General features: G+C 44.9%; 1 protein-coding gene across 6 annotated transcripts in view; it reads right to left on the reverse strand.

Annotated features, from left to right (window-relative positions):
* LOC135528184 (histone deacetylase 7-like) overlaps positions 1–19,121 on the reverse strand; it is a 77,548-nt gene that overhangs the window by 42,802 nt on the left and 15,625 nt on the right. For 3 of the 6 annotated variants that reach the window (XM_064957085.1, XM_064957086.1, XM_064957084.1), the window contains exon 2: positions 16,495–16,563. In XM_064957085.1, coding sequence (XP_064813157.1) covers positions 16,495–16,563 — 69 coding nt within the window. Of the gene's footprint in view, positions 1–16,494; positions 16,564–16,693; positions 16,902–17,111; positions 17,324–19,121 lie in introns of those variants that run through there. The other 3 variants (XM_064957088.1, XM_064957087.1, XM_064957089.1) reach the window with 3 other exon arrangements.

The raw sequence follows: 19,121 nt of genomic DNA on the forward strand, positions 1-19,121 counted from the left end.
CAGGCTGAAGTTTCCACTGTCCTTACCTGGGTTTCCTTTTGTGGGGTCAGAGGGTGCCGAGATAAAACAACACAATGTGAGATGTATTACCAAGGCCTCACTGTGACGTGTATCTGTATGGTACGTTACTACGGAACATTAGAACGATTCCATTAACGTAGAGAGACAGAGACAGGGACAGAGACAGGGACAGAGACAGAGACAGGGACAGAGAGACGGGGACAGAGACAGGGACAGAGACAGGGACAGAGAGACAGGGACATAAAACAACGCAATGTGAGATGTATTACCAAGGCCTCACTGTGACGTGTATCTGTATGGTACATGTTACTACGGAACATTAGAACGATTCCATTAACGTAGAGAGACAGAGACAGGGACAGAGAGACAGGGACAGAGACAGAGACAGGGACAGAGAGACAGGGACATAAAACAACGCAATGTGAGATGTATTACCAAGGCCTCACTGTGACGTGTATCTGTATGGTACATGTTACTACGGAACATTAGAATGATTCCATTAACGTAGAGAGACAGAGACAGGGACAGAGACAGGGACAGAGAGACAGGGACAGAGAGACGGGGACAGAGAGACGGGGACAGAGAGACAGAGACAGGGACAGAGAGACAGGGACATAAAACAACACAATGTGAGATGTATTACCAAGGCCTCACTGTGACGTGTATCTGTATGGTACATGTTACTACGGAACATTAGAACGATTCCATTAACGTAGAGAGACAGAGACAGGGACAGAGACAGGGACAGAGAGACAGGGACAGAGAGACGGGGACAGAGAGACGGGGACAGAGAGACAGAGACAGGGACAGAGAGACAGGGACATAAAACAACACAATGTGAGATGTATTACCAAGGCCTCACTGTGACGTGTATCTGTATGGTACATGTTACTACAGAACATTAGAACGATTCCATTAACGTAGAGAGACAGAGACAGGGACAGGGACAGGGACAGAGAGACAGGGACAGGGACAGAGAGACGGGGACAGAGAGACAGGGACAGAGAGACAGGGACAGAGAGACAGGGACAGAGACAGAAAGACAAGGACATAAAACAACACAATGTGAGATGTATTACCAAGGCCTCACTGTGACGTGTATCTGTATGGTACATGTTACTACGGAACATTAGAACGATTCCATTAATGTAGAGAGACAGGGACAGGGACAGAGAGACAGGGACATAAAACAACACAATGTGAGATGTATTACCAAGGCCTCACTGTGACGTGTATCTGTATGGTACATGTTACTACAGAACATTAGAACGATTCCATTAACGTAGAGAGACAGGGACAGGGACAGAGACAGGGACAGAGAAACAGGGACAGAGAGACAGGGACAGAGAGACAGGGACAGAGACAGAGACATGGGCAGAGAGACAGGGACAGGGACAGAGAGACAGGGACAGGGACAGAGAGACATGGGCAGAGAGACAGGGACAGAGAGACTGTGACAGAGAGACAGGGACAGAGAGACAGGGACAGAGGGACAGGGACAGAGACAGAGACATGGGCAGAGAGACAGGGACAGAGAGACAGGGACAGAGACAGGGACAGAGACAGGGACATAAAACAACACAATGTGAGATGTATTACCAAGGCCTCACTGTGACGTGTATCTGTATGGTACATGTTACTACGGAACATTAGAACGATTCCATTAACGTAGAGAGACAGAGACAGGGACAGAGACAGGGACAGAGAGACAGGGACAGAGAGACAGGGACAGAGAGAGAGGGACAGAGAGACAGGGACAGAGAGACATGGGCAGGGACAGAGACAGGGACATAAAACAACACAATGTGAGATGTATTACCAAGGCCTCACTGTGACGTGTATCTGTATGGTACATGTTACTACGGAACAGTAGAACGATTCCATTAACGTAGAGAGACGGGGACAAGGACCGAGAGACATGGGCAGGGACAGAGACAGGGACAGAGAGACAGGGACAGAGACAGAGAGACAGGGACAGAGAGACAGGGACAGAGACATAAAACAACACAATGTGAGATGTATTACCAAGGCCTCACTGTGACGTGTATCTGTATGGTATATGTTACTACGGAACATTAGAACGATTCCATTAACGTAGAGAGACGGGGACAGGGACAGAGAGACATGGGCAGGGACAGAGACAGAGAGACAGGGACAGAGAGACATGGGCAGGGACAGAGACAGGGACAGAGGGACATGGGCAGGGACAGAGACAGAGAGACAGGGACAGAGAGACAGGGACAGAGAGACAGGGACAGAGAGACAGAGTCAGGGACATAAAACAACACAATGTGAGATGTATTACCAAGGCCTCACTGTGATGTGTATCTGTATGGTACATGTTACTACGGAACATTAGAACGATTCCATTAACGTAGAGAGACAGGGACAAGGACCGAGAGACAGGGACAGAGAGACAGGGACAGAGAGACAGGGACAGAGAGACAGGGACAGAGAGACAGAGACAGGGACATAAAACAACACAATGTGAGATGTATTACCAAGGCCTCACTGTGACGTGTATCTGTATGTTACATGTTACTACGGAACATTAGAACAATTCCATTAACGTAGAGAGACGGGGACAGGGACAGAGAGACATGGGCAGAGAGACGGGGACAGGGACAGAGAGACATGGGCAGAGAGACAGGGACAGAGAGACATGGGCAGAGAGACAGGGACAGAGAGACAGGGACAGAGACAGAGACAGGGACATAAAACAACACAATGTGAGATGTATTACCAAGGCCTCACTGTGACGTGTATCTGTATGGTACATGTTACTACGGAACATTAGAACAATTCCATTAACGTAGAGAGACGGGGACAGGGACAGAGAGACATGGGCAGGGACAGAGAGACATGGGCAGGGACAGGGACCGAGAGACAGGGACAGAGAGACAGGGACAGAGAGACAGGGACAGAGACAGAGACAGGGACATAAAACAACACAATGTGAGATGTATTACCAAGGCCTCACTGTGATGTGTATCTGTATGGTATATGTTACTACGGAACATTAGAACGATTCCATTAACGTAGAGAGACGGGGACAGGGACAGAGAGACAGGGACATAAAACAACACAATGTGAGATGTATTACCAAGGCCTCACTGTGACGTGTATCTGTATGGTACATGTTACTACGGAACATTAGAACGATTCCATTAACGTAGAGAGACAGGGACAGGGACCGAGAGACAGGGACAGAGAGACGGGGACAGAGAAATAGGGACAGAGAGACAGGGACAGAGAGACAGAGACAGTGACATAAAACAACACAATGTGAGATGTATTACCAAGGCCTCACTGTGACGTGTATCTGTATGGTACATGTTACTACGGAACATTAGAACGATTCCATTAACGTAGAGAGACAGGGACAAAGAGACAGGGACAGAGAGACGGGGACAGAGAGACAGGGACAGAGAGACAGGGACAGAGAGACAGAGACAGGGACATAAAACAACACAATGTGAGATGTATTACCAAGGCCTCACTGTGACGTGTATCTGTATGGTACATGTTACTACGGAACATTAGAACGATTCCATTAACGTAGAGAGACGGGGACAGGGACAGAGAGACATGGGCAGAGAGACGGGGACAGGGACAGAGAGACATGGGCAGAGAGACGGGGACAGGGAGACAGGGACAGAGAGACATGGGCAGAGAGACAGGGACAGAGAGACAGGGACAGAGAGACAGGGACAGAGACAGAGACAGGGACATAAAACAACACAATGTGAGATGTATTACCAAGGCCTCACTGTGACGTGTATCTGTATGGTATATGTTACTACGGAACATTAGAACGATTCCATTAACGTAGAGAGACAGGGACAGGGACCGAGAGACAGGGACAGAGAGACGGGGACAGAGAGACAGGGACAGAGAGACAGGGACAGAGAGACAGAGACATAAAACAACACAATGTGAGATGTATTACCAAGGCCTCACTGTGACGTGTATCTGTATGGTACATGTTACTACAGAACATTAGAACGATTCCATTAACGTAGAGAGACAGGGACAGAGAGACAGGGACAGAGAGACAGGGACAGAGAGACAGGGACAGAGAGACAGGGACAGAGAGACAGGGACATAAAACAACACAATGTGAGATGTATTACCAAGGCCTCACTGTGACGTGTATCTGTATGGTACATGTTACTACGGAACATTAGAACGATTCCATTAACGTAACATGGGTGATTGGAATAATACTGGAATGAATTGGGTGAGATTGGTTAGCATACAAAACAGTGAGCAAAAGCTCTAAGAACTGGGTCCTTCTCAAATCTCCTTCTACGATCTGTGGCCCAACTAAGTGCCTGAGTCCCTCTGCAGTTCTCCAGTTCCTGTTCACTCAATTTATCTCTCTCTCTGTCTGTGTGTCTCTCTCTCTCTGTTTGTGTCTCTCTTTCTGTTTTGTGGAAGGAGCAGCGCAAGTACGAGCCCCAGAGAGCAGGGAGAATGCAGAGAGCTTTAATCAACACCAGAGAGACATTTTAATTAGTCTCACACACACACACACACACACACACACACACACACACACACACACACACACACACACACACACACACACACACACACACACACACACACACACACCTCTCCCCACCAGCTGCCCTCTTGAGATCATTTTTTAAAGTAGTCTATTATTTGGTTTGCTGCTCAGGCAAGGAAGCCCTAGTGATTAGAACTCAGGTTCCAGCCATGGACAGGGAGACAGGGACAGAGACATGGTTAGGGACAGAGACATGGGCAGGGACAGAGACATGGGCAGGGACAAAGAGACAGGGACAAAGAGACAGGGACAGAGACATGGGCAGGGACAGAGACATGGGCAGGGACAAAGAGACATGGGCAGGGACAGAGAGACAGGGACAGAGAGACAGGGACATGGGCAGGGGCAGGGACAGAGACAGGGACAGAAAGACAGACAGACAGAGACAGGGACAGAAAGACAGACAGAGACAAAGAGACAGGGACAGAGAGACAGGGACAGAAAGACAGACAGAGACAGGGACAGAGAGACAGGGACAGAGAGACAGGGACAGAGACAGGGACAGAAAGACAGACAGAGACAGGCACAGAAAGACAGACAGAGACAGGGACAGAGACAGGCCCAAAACAACAAGCCAACCACGCTGAAAGATATGAAAACACACAGCAGTGCTTCTTCTCTCTGTGAGCTATAATTAGTCAGAAGTGCTACCCCCTCTTTACTCATCTTTGAACAGACCACATCCTCTTTTAACTCCTTCTTCTTCTCTCGGTCTTACTGGCCGTATTCAGTCTCAGCTCTCAGAGACAGACATGGCTCTGCTTTGCCCTGGGCCATCCCATAACACCACTAGAGATCAGGGGGCTGGTGTAACCGTGGTAACCAATGCAGGCAAAAGGAAGCACAGTTTATAAAAACACAACAATGAGAGAGAAAGAGACACTTCCTGTTTGCAGAGTTTAGCTTCTTCCGAGCCAGTCACTTCTGATGAGATGGTATTTATGAATCGTAAAGCTAGAACCAAAGTGAAGCTCACAGTGGCCATATTAACAGAAATACACGCCAGATCAAATATAGAACATATGCTAAATGTACACTTTACTACTGTTCTGAGAGGAACAGTAGTAAACGGAATGTACACCAGATGTCTCTACAAATAAACCATGAGTGTAGAGCTACAGCTCTACAACTATTCAGACAGGCTCAGTCAAATTCATGTGCTGCTCGCTCAGTATTGTCAAGACCAAGCTATTCAAGACCGTTATATTTTCTTCTTCACATTAAATTTGAGCTGAAAGACCAAGGGCCAGCAGGAGTCTCCTCTCCCCCTCTCCCCCTCTCCCTCTCTCCCCCTCTCCAGCCCATAGCCCAGCCAGTAAATGGCTGAAGGGGAGCTGCTACCCATTCAACTGAGTTGATTAATGTCTAACTCTCACTCCATAGGCCCTGAGGACATCAAACGAATTGACCAACAGCAACAGAGAGAGGAGAGATGGAAAGGTTAGTAAGGGATTGATAGTAAAAACCAGATCATTGACGCCTAGAAAACTGAATGGGGCAAGTATTTTGTTGTTACCAATGCAGCCATTTTGATCTCAATGTCAGATCATATCTGGGCAAGAATTATGTTTTCAATTAACATGGTCAAAAAGAAACAAAAATAGGTTTTTAGCAAAGAGCAATATCTCAAGCAAGATTTTTGCTGAGACTGTCTGGGAGTGGTCTGAGTTGGAAGAGGAAAACAGAAAACTAGCTGTTATTGGCAGAGAGGTTTGGAACCCCTTATTTGTCTATTAACTAATTTACCGCCTGGTGATGTCATCAGGCAGGCCAAAACTCCATCCCACCAAACCAGGCTGACATTTCAGGCTGTCTTTTCAATAGTGCTGAGCGATTAACTGACATGTCTGTTATTTTTCAGTTTTTAAACAACTAATTTGGCAAAGTGGGTGGGGTTATAACCTGCCTTGTTGGCCGTGTCCGGGAGTATCACAGTGTCCCCCGACCCACCCCTGTCTAAGCCTCCAGTATCTATACTGAAATCGTCTATGTGACAGGGGGCTAGGGTCAGTCTGTCTTATCTGGTGTCCTGTGTGAATTGTAAGTACGCTGCCTCTAATTCTCTCCCTCTCCCCCATCCCAGAGGACCTGATCCCTAGGACCATGCCCCAGGACTACCTAGCCTGATGACTCCTGGCTGCCCCCAGTCCACCTGGTTGTGCTACTGCTCCAGTTTCAATTGTTCTGTCTGCGGCTATGGAACCTTAACCTGTTCACCAGACGTGCTAACTTGTCCCGGACCTGCTGTTTTAGACTTTCTGTCTCTACCGCACCTGCTGTCTCGGCCTCTGAATGCTTGGCTATGAAAGGCCAACTGACAATTACTCCTCAGGCACTGACCTGGTGCACCCTCTATAACCATTGATTATAATTTGACCCTGCTGGTCATCTATGAACATTTGAACATCTTGAAGAACACTCTGCCCTAAAATGGCCAAGTACTCTTATAATCTCCACCCGGTACAGACAGAAGAGGATTGGCCACCCCTCAGAGCCGGGTTCCTCTCTAGGTTTCTTTCCTAAGTTTCTGTCTTTCTAGGGAGTTTTGCCTAGCCAAAGTGCTTCTACATCTGCATTGCTTGCTGCTTGGGGTTTCTGTATAACACTTTGTGACATCTGCTGATGTAAGAAGGGAATTTATAAATACATTTGATTGATTGATATACAGGGCATTCAGAAAGTATTCAGACTCCTTCCCCTTTTCCACATTTTGTTACGTTACAGCCTTATTCTAAAATTGATTTTTTTTAAATGTTACTTAATGTACACGCAATACCCCATTGGGACAAAGCGAAAACAGGTTTTTACACATTTTTGAAAATGTTTTTAAGAAAATACCTTATTTACATAAGTATTCACACCCTTTGCTATGAGACTAGAAATTGAGCTCAGGTGCATCCTGTTTACATTGATCATCTTTGAGATGTTTCTACAACTTGATTGGAGTCCACCTGTGGTAAATTCAATTGATTGGACAAGATTTGGAAAGACAAACTCCTGTCTAATATAAGGTCCCACAGTTGACAGTGAATGTCGGAGCAAAAACCAAGCCATGAGGTGGAAGGAATTGCCCGTAGAGCTCTGAGACAGGATTGTGTCGAGGCACAGATCTGGGGAAGGGTACCAACAAATGTCTGCAGTATTGAAGGTCCAAGAACACAGTGGCCTCCATCATTCTTAAATGGAAGAAGTTTGGAACTACCAAGACTCTTCAGAGCTGGTCGTCCAGCCAAACTGAGCAATTGGGGGAGAAGGGCTTTGGTTGGGGAGGTGACCAAGAACCCGATGGTCACTCTGACAGAGCTCCAGAGTTCCTCTGTGGAGATGGGAGAACCTTCCAGAAGGACAACAATCTGTAGAACTGCACCAATCAGGCCTTTATGGTAGATTGGCCAGACAGAAGCCATTCCTCAGTAAAAGGCACATGACCACCCGCTTGGAGTCTGCCAAAAGGCATCTAAACGACTCAGACCAGGAAAAAAAAAGATTCTCTGGTCTGATGAAACCAAGATATAACTTTTTTACCTGATTGCAAAGCGTCATGACTGGAGGAATCTTGGCATCATCACGACAGTGAAGCATGTTGGTGGCAGCATCATGCTGTGGGGATGTTATTCAGCGGCAGGGACTGGGAGACTAGTCAGGATCGAGGGAAAGATGAACGGAAATAAGTACAGAGAGATCCTTGATGAAAATGTCCTTGAGTGGCCCAGACTTGAACCCGATCGAACATCTCTGGGGAGACCTGAAAATAGCTGTGCAGCGACGCTCCCCATCCAACCTGACAGAGCTTGAGAGGATCAGCAGAGAAGAATGGGAGAAGCTTCCCAAATACAGTTGTGCCAAGCTTGTAGCATCATACCCAAGAAGACTCGAGGCTGTAATCACTGCCAAAGTTGCTTCAACAAAGTACCGAGTAGAGGGTTTGAATAATGTGGTATTGTGTGTGGATTGATGAGGAGGAAAACAGTTTTATACATTTCAGAATAAGGCGGTAACGTAACAAAATGTGTGAAAAGGGGAGGGGTCTGAATACTTCCCGAATGCACTGTAGAGAGCAGCTGTTGCGTCACGAGGTACCTCTACCTGAAGATACAGGATGGAAGTAATTGATAGTAATCAGCAGTCATAAAAGTATGCCTTACTTCCTTTGAAGAACTACAAAATAGTGATTTTGTCAGACAGCATAGGCAGCAGGTCTATGGTGATGAGATGACTTGAAATGAAATAATACATTCATCAAATAGAACAAATGTAAAATATACAACAACTTAAATATTTTATTAAAGTAAAGTCATGTGAATAAATGATGGTTAATAAGTGATAATCATTCATGGACAGTCGCTACCATCACAGGACTTGTATTAATTGTTTTATTCTGTGTTGTTACAGCATTCAAACCAAATAATTTAAAAAAGTGGTTCTTTTTAATAATTGAACCCGAAACTGAACCGACATCAAAACGCACTAATCTCTCAGCACTACTTTTCAAACAGCTTACACTAAAAAGGCATTGTCATAGTGTTCACATTACAGTAATATTCCAACCTCAGTGTTGAAAACATAGGCAAAACATGTTTTTGCCTGCACTGGGCCTTTAAACAATGATAGTGTTTTTGTCTTAACCATTGCTAAATCAACCTTGTGCAACCCAGGATCTCCAATTATAGTGTGTGTCGACCGCAATCCCATATACCCTGATCTGTCAGTACTTCTACATCCCCTTCTCTCTCTGTCCTTCTCTCAGTTCCATCTCTCTCTCTCTTTTTCCTTTTTCTTTTTGAGGGTCTGAAGGAATCCACAGCTGTCAGTGGCTTTCAGACCCTCTGCTTCAGAAGCAGCTGCCCTGCAAACATTAATGAGTCTTTAGGACATCAAGAAATGGTCGCCTAAAGTCGTCAGGACATTGGGTCATGGTCCGCAGGAGGTTTTTGCTAGTTCCTGGTTGGTCCCGAGGATATTTTTAGGACTTTCTTGGGATGTTGTGCCTTGGTCCCCCTGGAGGATTTGTCGAGTTCCCCGTTTGTCCCAGGGACATCCCCGAGGACATTTTTAGGATGTTCCTTTGGGACCATCATGCAACATTCTTAGAACGTCAGAGGGATAACGTCACGCCGAAAACCTTAATCAAATCAAAGTTTCTTTGTCACGTGCACAGAATACAACAGGTGTAGACCTTACAGTGAAATGCTAACTTACAGGCTCTAACCAGGTATTAGGTGAACAATAGGTAAGTAAAGAAATAAAAACAACAGTAGAAAAGACAGTGAGAATGACAGTAGAGATGCTATATATATACAGTAGTGAGGCTTTATACAGTAGTGAGGCTATAACAGTAGAGAGGCTATATACAGTAGAGAGGCTATATATATACAGTAGTGAGGCTTTATACAGTAGTGAGACTCTATATATACAGTAGAGAGGCTATATACAGTAGAGAGGCTATATATATACAGTAGTGAGGCTTTATACAGTAGTGAGGCTATATACAGTAGAGAGTTTATATACAGTAGTGAGGCTTTATACAGTAGTGAGGCTCTATATATACAGTAGAGAGGCTATATACAGTAGAGAGGCTATATACAGTAGAGAGGCTATATATATACAGTAGTGAGGCTTTATACAGTAGTGAGGCTATATACAGTAGAGAGTTTATATACAGTAGAGAGGCTATATATATACAGTAGTGAGGCTTTATACAGTAGTGAGGCTCTATATATACAGTAGAGAGGCTATATACAGTAGAGAGGCTATATACAGTAGACAGGCTATATACAGTAGTGAGGCTATATATATACAGTAGTGAGGCTATATACAGTAGACAGGCTATATACAGTAGTGAGGCTATATATATATACAGTAGTGAGGCTATATATATACAGTAGTGAGGCTATATACAGTAGACAGGCTATATACAGTAGTGAGGCTATATATATATATACAGTAGTGAGGCTATATACAGTAGTGAGGCTATATACAGTAGACAGGCTATATACAGTAGTGAGGCTATATCAGTAGTGAGGCTATATACAGTAGCGAGGCTATATACAGTAGTCAGGCTATATACAGTAGCGAGGCTATAACAGTAGACAGGCTATATACAGTAGACAGGCTATAACGGTAGACAGGCTATAACAGTAGCGAGGCTATATATAGTAGAGAGGCTATATACAGTAGCGAGGCTATAACAGTAGCGAGGCTATATACAGTAGACAGGCTATAAAAGTAGTGAGGCTATATACAGTAGACAGGCTATATACAGTAGACAGGCTATATACAGTAGAGAGGCTATATACAGTAGTGAGGCTATATACAGTAGACAGGCTATATACAGTAGCGAGGCTATATACAGTAGTGAGGCTATATACAGTAGCGAGGCTATAAACGTAGCGAGGCTATATACAGTAGACAGGCTATAACAGTAGTGAGGCTATATACAGTAGACAGGCTATATACAGTAGACAGGCTATATACAGTTGACAGGCTATATACAGTAGAGAGGCTATATACAGTGGAGAGGCTATATACAGTAGACAGGCTATATACAGTAGCGAGGCTATATACAGTAGCGAGGCTATAAACGTAGCGAGGCTATATACAGTAGCGAGGCTATATACAGTAGCGAGGCTATAAACGTAGCGAGGCTATATACAGTAGACAGGCTATAACAGTAGTGAGGCTATATACAGTAGACAGGCTATATACAGTAGACAGGCTATATACAGTTGACAGGCTATATACAGTAGAGAGGCTATATACAGTGGAGAGGCTATATACAGTAGACAGGCTATATACAGTAGCGAGGCTATATACAGTAGCGAGGCTATAAACGTAGCGAGGCTATATACAGTAGACAGGCTATAACAGTAGTGAGGCTATATACAGTAGACAGGCTATATACAGTGGAGAGGCTATATACAGTAGCGAGGCTATATATATATACAGTAGTGAGGCTATATACAGTAGCGAGGCTATATACAGGCACCGGTTAGTCAGGCTGATTGAGGTAGTATGTACATGTAGATATGGTTAAAGTGACTATGCATATATGATAAACAGAGAGTAGCAGTAGCGTAAGAGGGGTTGGCGGGTGGTGGGACACAATGCAGATAGCCCGGTTAGCCTATGTGCGAGGGCACTGGTTTGTCAGCCAATTGAGGTAGAATGTACATGAATGTATAGTTAAAGTGACTATGCATACATGTATGATAAACAGAGAGAAGCAGCAGCGTAAAAGGTAAAAGAGGGGCGGGGGGGGCACACAATGCAAATAGTCCGGATAGCCTTTTGATTACCTGTTCGGGAGTCTTATGGCTTGGGGATAAAAAAAACTGTTGAGAAGCCTTTTGGTCCTATACTTGGCACTGCAGTACCGCTTGCCATGTGGTAGTAGAGAGAACAGGCTTGGTGGCTCTTTGACCATTTTTAGGGCCTTCCTCTTATACCGCCTGGTGTAGAGGTCCTGGATGGCAGCTTAGCCCCAGTGATGTACTGGGCCGTACGGACTACCCTCTGTAGTGCCTTGCGGTCGGAGCCTGAGCAATTGCCGTTTGGCCCATTCTAGTTTGTTGGTGATGTGGACACCAAGGAACTTGAAGCTCTCAACCTGTTCCACTACAGCCCCGTCGATGAGAATGGTGGCGTGCTCGGTCCTCCTTTTCCTGTAGTCTACAATCATCTCCTTAGTCTTGGTTACTTTGAGGGATAGGTTGTTATTCTGGCACCACAAGGCCAGGTCTCTGACCTCCTCCCTATAGGCTGTCTCGTCGTTGTCGGTGATCAGGCCTACCACTGTTGTGTCGTCTGCAAACTTAATGATGGTGTTGAGTCGTGCCTGGCCATGCAGTAGTGGGTGAACAGGGAGTACAGGAGGGGACTGAGCACGCACCCCTGAGGGGCTCCAGTGTTGAGGATCAGCATAGCAGATGTGTTGCTACCTACCCTCACCACCTGGTGGCGGCCCGTCAGGAAGTCCAGGATCTAGTTGCAGAGAGAGGTGTTTAGTCCCAGGATCCTTAACTTAGTGATGAGCTTTGAGGGTACTATGGTGTTGAACGCTGAGCTGTAATCAATAAATAGCATTCTCACGTAGGTGTTCCTTTTGTCCAGGTGGGAAAGGGCAGTGTGGAGTGCAATAGAGATTGCATAATCTTTGGATCTGTTTGGGTGGTATGCAAATTGGAGTGGGTCTAGGGTTTCTGGGATAATGGTGTTGATGTGAGCCATTACCAACCTTTCAAAGAACTGCAATGTTACGGACGTGAGTGTTACGGGTCTGTAGTCATTTAGGCAGGTTACCTTCATGTTCTTGGACACAGGGACTATGGTGGACACAGGGACTATGGTCTGATTGAAACATGTTGGTATTACAGACTCAATCAGGGACATGTTGAAAATGTCAGTGAAGACACCTGCCAGTTGGTCAGTACATGCCTGGAGCACATGTCCTGGTAATCCGTCTGGCCCCGCAGCCTTGTGAATGTTGTCCTGTTTAAAGGTGTTACTCACGTCGGCTACGGAGAGCGTGATCACACAGTCGTCCTGAACAGCTGATGCTCTCATGCATGCCTCAGTGTTGCTTGCCTCGAAGCGAGCATAGAAGTGATTTAGCTCGTCTGGTAGGCTCGTGTCACTGGGCAGCTCGCAGCTGTGCTTTCCTTTGTAGTCGGAGCCGGTGTAGTACAATTCAACTTTAGCCCTGTATTGACGTTTGGCCTGTTTGATGGTTCGTCGGAGGGCATAGCAGAACGTCCCCTGACGTCCCCTGTTTGCTGGGTGGTGAGGCTATTCGGTTAGGCACTCCTAAAAGCCAGTGTGTGTGTGTGTTTCCACCCCTCCTTCCACCTCCAACATCAAACACATTCCCCACAGCCCCAGTGAGATAAGACACTCAACACAGCAACTCTCTCAAAGAGACTCTGCATGGCCCACTCATCACCCAGGCCCAACATACGTCAACACACCCACATCAACAACCCTTACAACAACACACACCTGTCTCAGCCATGCCACCACCGTATCACCACAACATCTCTTAGCAAGAAACTAAAACAAACATTGTTACAGACAGCTGTGCTGTAGGCTACATGGTGTGATATGAAAGGTTCCACTTGTCTTGCATGCATCAATTACTGCGGTTTAATTCTATGTCATGTTATTTAAGAAGAGGATGCACCCAATAAAGGACTACATAGCGCTCTCTCAACAAGCCTGTTGCACTGAACCATGAAGGAGCAACCTGTACTGTATAACCATGACTACAAAGTGAAACACAATTTCCTGCATCACCCTGAGAGCAGAACAGACAGGTAAACGAAAGTTCCGCCACTTGACCCAGAGGTCAGCAGTATGGGGACACTGTGTAGTGAACCCTGGTCTGGCTCCTGGGTGGGGAGAGAGGGACGAGAGGAGAGAAGAAAGGCCCCTGGATTGCTAACCCTAAGGTACTACGAAAACAGAACATTCATGGCCAGCCCAGCTTGGCAGAGACACAGAAAGGAAAGAGGACAGCTTCTGCTACATTTACTGCTCTCTGAGAGAAGAGGAGAGGCTACAGTATAATTCAGTGGTTAAGGTAAACGGCATATGAGTGCACACAAAAATGCAGATAATGACATCTTTCTGACATCCGTGCATCTCTCTTTTCTTTCCTGTCTCTCGCCAAGTTTAAGTCCCGGTGTCCCTCTGCAGTTATCAAGGTTTCTTTCTATCCCTCTCCCTATCGCAGACTCTCTGAGACTTTTACACTTTAACAACTGTTCTAGGAAAACCATGAATATGCAGAGTCACACTTCTCTGACTGAATGAACAACAACAGAAGAGGACATTAAAATTCTTGGTAACACACACACGCATGTACACACACACACAAAACACACGCACTCACACTGAATACATAACTGCAAAACCCACAGTCGTTATCGGAGACCAGAAACGTATCCATCTCCAAATCCAGTAAGCAAACCTCAGAGCTGTAAGTAGATTTATTTTCTTGGTTCCTGGCATTCAAAGTGAACACAGGTAGACCATGAGACCATTAGCAGAGCATCATTAACTGACTTCAGCTCCTGGTGCAGAGCTGGGAGTTTTCTTAAGGTGACTTGGTAACTTTTTAACATGTCCAACTGGCCTGAGAGGTAAATGCTATATGTATATGCTGCCGTTATGAAACCAATTCCTGGACAGCAGGGACACAATTTACAGGCCTGCCTCAGGGATCCAGACTCACATTTCACATTCAACAATGTTTGGTTCCACAGATAACAAGGTCTGTCACCACAAGGAATATGTATCTACCTGTATCAAATTATTTCATGGATCTAAAGGACAGCAAACGATCAATCTATCCAACTTCAGTCGAGTTGTATATAGGACTAATACAGGACTAAAAGTCTCTGCCTCCCTGACTAAAAGTTCAATTGAACCCTCTGGGCTTTTTCTCTCAAGACAGCAACGGGAGGGAGGGAGGGAGGGAGTCAGCTGACCCGGGTTTCAGTCAGAAACAGGAAATGTGATCTTTACTGCAGCTCCTTGCAAAACAATCTTGCTATTGTTATCTCCATTTTCCTCCGTTCCTGGTATGTTAAGGGAAATGTAAGACTATATTCTTTGAGGGTTTGTGAGTTCTCATCCCCTTCACTCTCCGTATCACAACCCTTCACTCTGTGGTTTCACAAGCAACAAATACCTTGTCCAGACAAACAGCAAACCACAGACACGTACTCGGTTCCAGACTCTGAATAGGCTGGCATGATCCAAATCCAAACTGCTGGAAAATATCTTTAACTGATATTGAGCTTCTTGCTATGGAATGATACAGTACCGTCTGGGCACATAACACATCACAGACCAAGTACCTTTTCTCTGGCAGGTGGCTGTAGAATCACAACAGGAGGATCTGAGGAACAACCACAGCACAGCGCTGACGGACCACAGCCTCGTTTTAATTACCTCATTGATTTAACTTCAATTAAGGGGGCTTGTTGTGTGTCTCATCAGAGCAACAGCAGCAGCTAGCGGAGAATGAGACGCACAGCCCTCTGATGAATAGCGACAGGGACAGAGGAGAAGGGTCGTGTCAGTTGGCCTGGACGGACACACATGAAACTGGACACTGCCGCCTCGGCCATGACCTCACTCTGTTTTTCTAAGGAAACCGGACTCGTTTGGAAGGATGGAACATAAGCCTGGCACAGCAAGAGCTAGCAGTCAGAGCAAATACATACACTCAGACTGTAGCCGTCAGTGCCAACTATTCCACACACGTAATAAGCATGTTAGCGTTTACAATGAACACTGATTGATAGTTCAAACAGGATTCATCCCCATCAGACTCAAAACAACAACATACACAGTACATGTTTTACTGAATCATATGTACTGTGTTTGTCATTCTGGGAGTACTTTGTGGTGTGAAAACATAAGAATATAGGATCCCCTATCCTACTGTAGTGTTGTGATTTGTGTACCTGTGTTGCTCTGAAAGTTTATAAATCTAGAGAATCACGTGTTTCAAGTGAAAATACTTGACTTCCTCTGACAAATCATTGACTATGACATGCTCATCCTCATTAGAAACGCTCAACCCAGAACAATGTTTTCTCCAGGATATTTCCATATTTGTCTGAGCATAGATTGCTATAGACAGACAGAATAGATTCGATCTGAACGTTTCTGACAACTGCATAACTGTTCTGACCTGTTCAAAGAACCTTGAATAGCGGGTGGGTTGGTGACATGCAAACAGATGTAGCCCATCTAAAAAATTAACTCATTCTGAAAGATATATATAATATATATGTATGTAGGCCAGGCCTATTCTGAAGACCGTGAGGTGATATGCAGCAATGAGTTGTTACATTGTTATTTCACGGCTGAAGTGACACATTTAGGGGGCCTACCTGCCACTCTTGAAAAAACGCTGTCCCGTTGGTCTTTGTCTAGGTTAGGTCCCGACGCCGTGATTGCATCTGCAGACCGGAGAGAGAAAGTTTATTATTCACAATCATCAGAGCAATGAACTATCAATGTTATCTTCGTGATAGATAACATCAAACATATGTATCAAAAGTCTAGGCTGTCTAAAACAAAGGACCTTACACAGCTTTCAGAAAAAAAGAAACACTTTGCTTCCGACAAAAAGTATCGCTTTACGATCGCGAAGTTTCTTGTAACAATTCAACAATGGAATTCATTTTCTTCTCTCGGAGAAAACCTGTTGCCCTGGCCTGAACATCTGCTCTGAGGGGATGCCATGGAAACGAGAAGGGAGAGAAATAACATGCCTACATTTACAAGACGGCCCTGCGAGGAGAGGTTGATTGTAGCCCCAATTAAATCGGCTTGTTTCAAAACGTTGCCAACCTATTTGTAGAATGACAGACCTGGCTGCGGTGCACATAAACATAACCAGTATGATACATTCCCGGGTATATAGAGTACTCTCTACTGCTGCAATATAACCCCGAATAATTATCTGAGATCTCGTAAGTTATGGGCATGAAAGAAAATGTGTTACCTTGTAAGAATAAGTCACAAAATAACGCCACATTCTAAAACTGGCTACTCCTCCAAAAACAAAACAAAAAAAGGCAATGATATGATTCGTCCTTTGAAGCCTTGGCTTTTTGTGAAAGGACTTACAGGGAACCGGACCAGGGTCAAAGGATGAGATTCGTCAGTAGTACAAGAGAGTGAGAAAGAAAGAGTTGTCGCAAGCAACTTGGTAAGTCCAGCCCCTGAAGAAGACGAAAATAGAAATCTAGGCGGGTAGCACCAAAAATAGCGTTGACATCACACAACTTCTCTCTGCCATTGTTTCAGCATAGGAGCTTCCTATTGGTACACTCTGTAGCCAATCCGAACACCGTACTTTTTCCTGTCCGAAACTTTGTTCATAGTTTTTGTTCAGATGGCTTCTACAGCTCCACCTGCTGACATGGCAACCACTGTTTATTGCAAGAGAATAACTATGTTAGAGTCCTCTACTCGTACTTTTTGGACAACGCTATTATAAACATGTAATAACTTGTGTAATAATACATATTCTCTGTTCCAATATGTTTCTCAATGTAGCATTTCCATGTGAATTTATGACATCAATCAAGTAAACCAAACAGCATGATATAGAGTTTACAAGTGCTCTAGTAGCTATTGTCTCAATTAGCAGCATGTGTGGTTATAGCAGAGACATATGGAACTCTGAGAAAAGGTGAGATGTAATTTGTCAGCTTCATCTGGGCATCTTCCATTTCTCAGAAAACTTCGATGAAATGTCTTTATGAACAGTAGCTCCTAGGAAATGGTGAGATCTAAATAGTTACTAAGGGCTTCCTGTCTATCTGTTGGACAAGGTAACCCATGCACATTACTTTATCTGTCACCTCCCACAAACTCTTCCTGTGACCCTAATGCGTTGTTTAAAAGTAACAATACAAATACTGATGTTTGGATTTAAAAAAATTCAGACTTGATTTTCCCTTACAAAAACTGTATCAACCCCTACAAAAATGTCTGTTAATTATAATCCACATAATAATGCACATTTCCTGCTGTAGCAAACTGACTCAAAATCAGATCCTACAAGTCTTTTGCAGAAGTGCAAATAACACAATATGAGGGTTTGAGGTGGGATTCGAGCATCACCTGCGTGTGCTGTGTGTGTTTAGAGGACAGGAAATGACAGAAAGGGATCTATGATAAAGAGTTCAGTCCATCCTTTAAAGGCGTTTTTCCCGGCTTGAGCACTGCTTTCATTTCCACTCAACCTCCGTGATGCAGTTTTCAAGCTCAACAGTAAAACAAACTGCTCATGCACACCAAGAACGAAACCTAACGCAGGCTGTGCTGTGGGTTATACTCGCCTTCACATGCGTATGCACAGGGGGAGCCCAGCACCCTTACCAGAAATCCTCCCAAAGTGTGGCTGTTTATGAGTGTGTGCATGTGTGTGTGGTTTGTCTTGTCAATTACACAATCCCCCAGTCTGAATCACGTCCGGCATGAGCTGAAAATAACAAGACCACAGTGTGTGTGACAGCGAAATGGCACAGCAGGCTAGCAGCCCACGGGGAGGCACACACACATGATCACAAACACAGGCAGAAGTTTAGGCGCACTGGCGAGGCGCTGGCCTATGTGAGCCACGCTGCACTGTAACATCCAAATGTAATAGACAGGCAGCAGTGACCAATCTGTTGCTCTGGTTGAGATGGATGTTAAACTGTTTCATTTGACCCATATCATGCTGTGTCAGAGACGTGATGCATACAAACACTCTTTTAGAGTGACTGTATAAGACACTAAGAATTTCTAAATCAAATATATCCAAAATGTTTAAACAGAGGCTTGACATACAGCGGGCCCAGTTCAAATCTGTTGAACTGTATTTTTATAGAATATTTACCACGTTCAGATGTCAGTTAATTTGAGGGGAAGAGGCCTCTATGTTAGTTCTATATGTACAGGATGTGGTCAGCTGTGAACTACATGTATTTACAGTTGAAGTCGGAAGTTTACATGCACTTAG

Source organism: Oncorhynchus masou, chromosome 33 (genome assembly GCF_036934945.1).
Source record: "Oncorhynchus masou masou isolate Uvic2021 chromosome 33, UVic_Omas_1.1, whole genome shotgun sequence".
Classification (NCBI taxonomy): domain Eukaryota; kingdom Metazoa; phylum Chordata; class Actinopteri; order Salmoniformes; family Salmonidae; genus Oncorhynchus; species Oncorhynchus masou.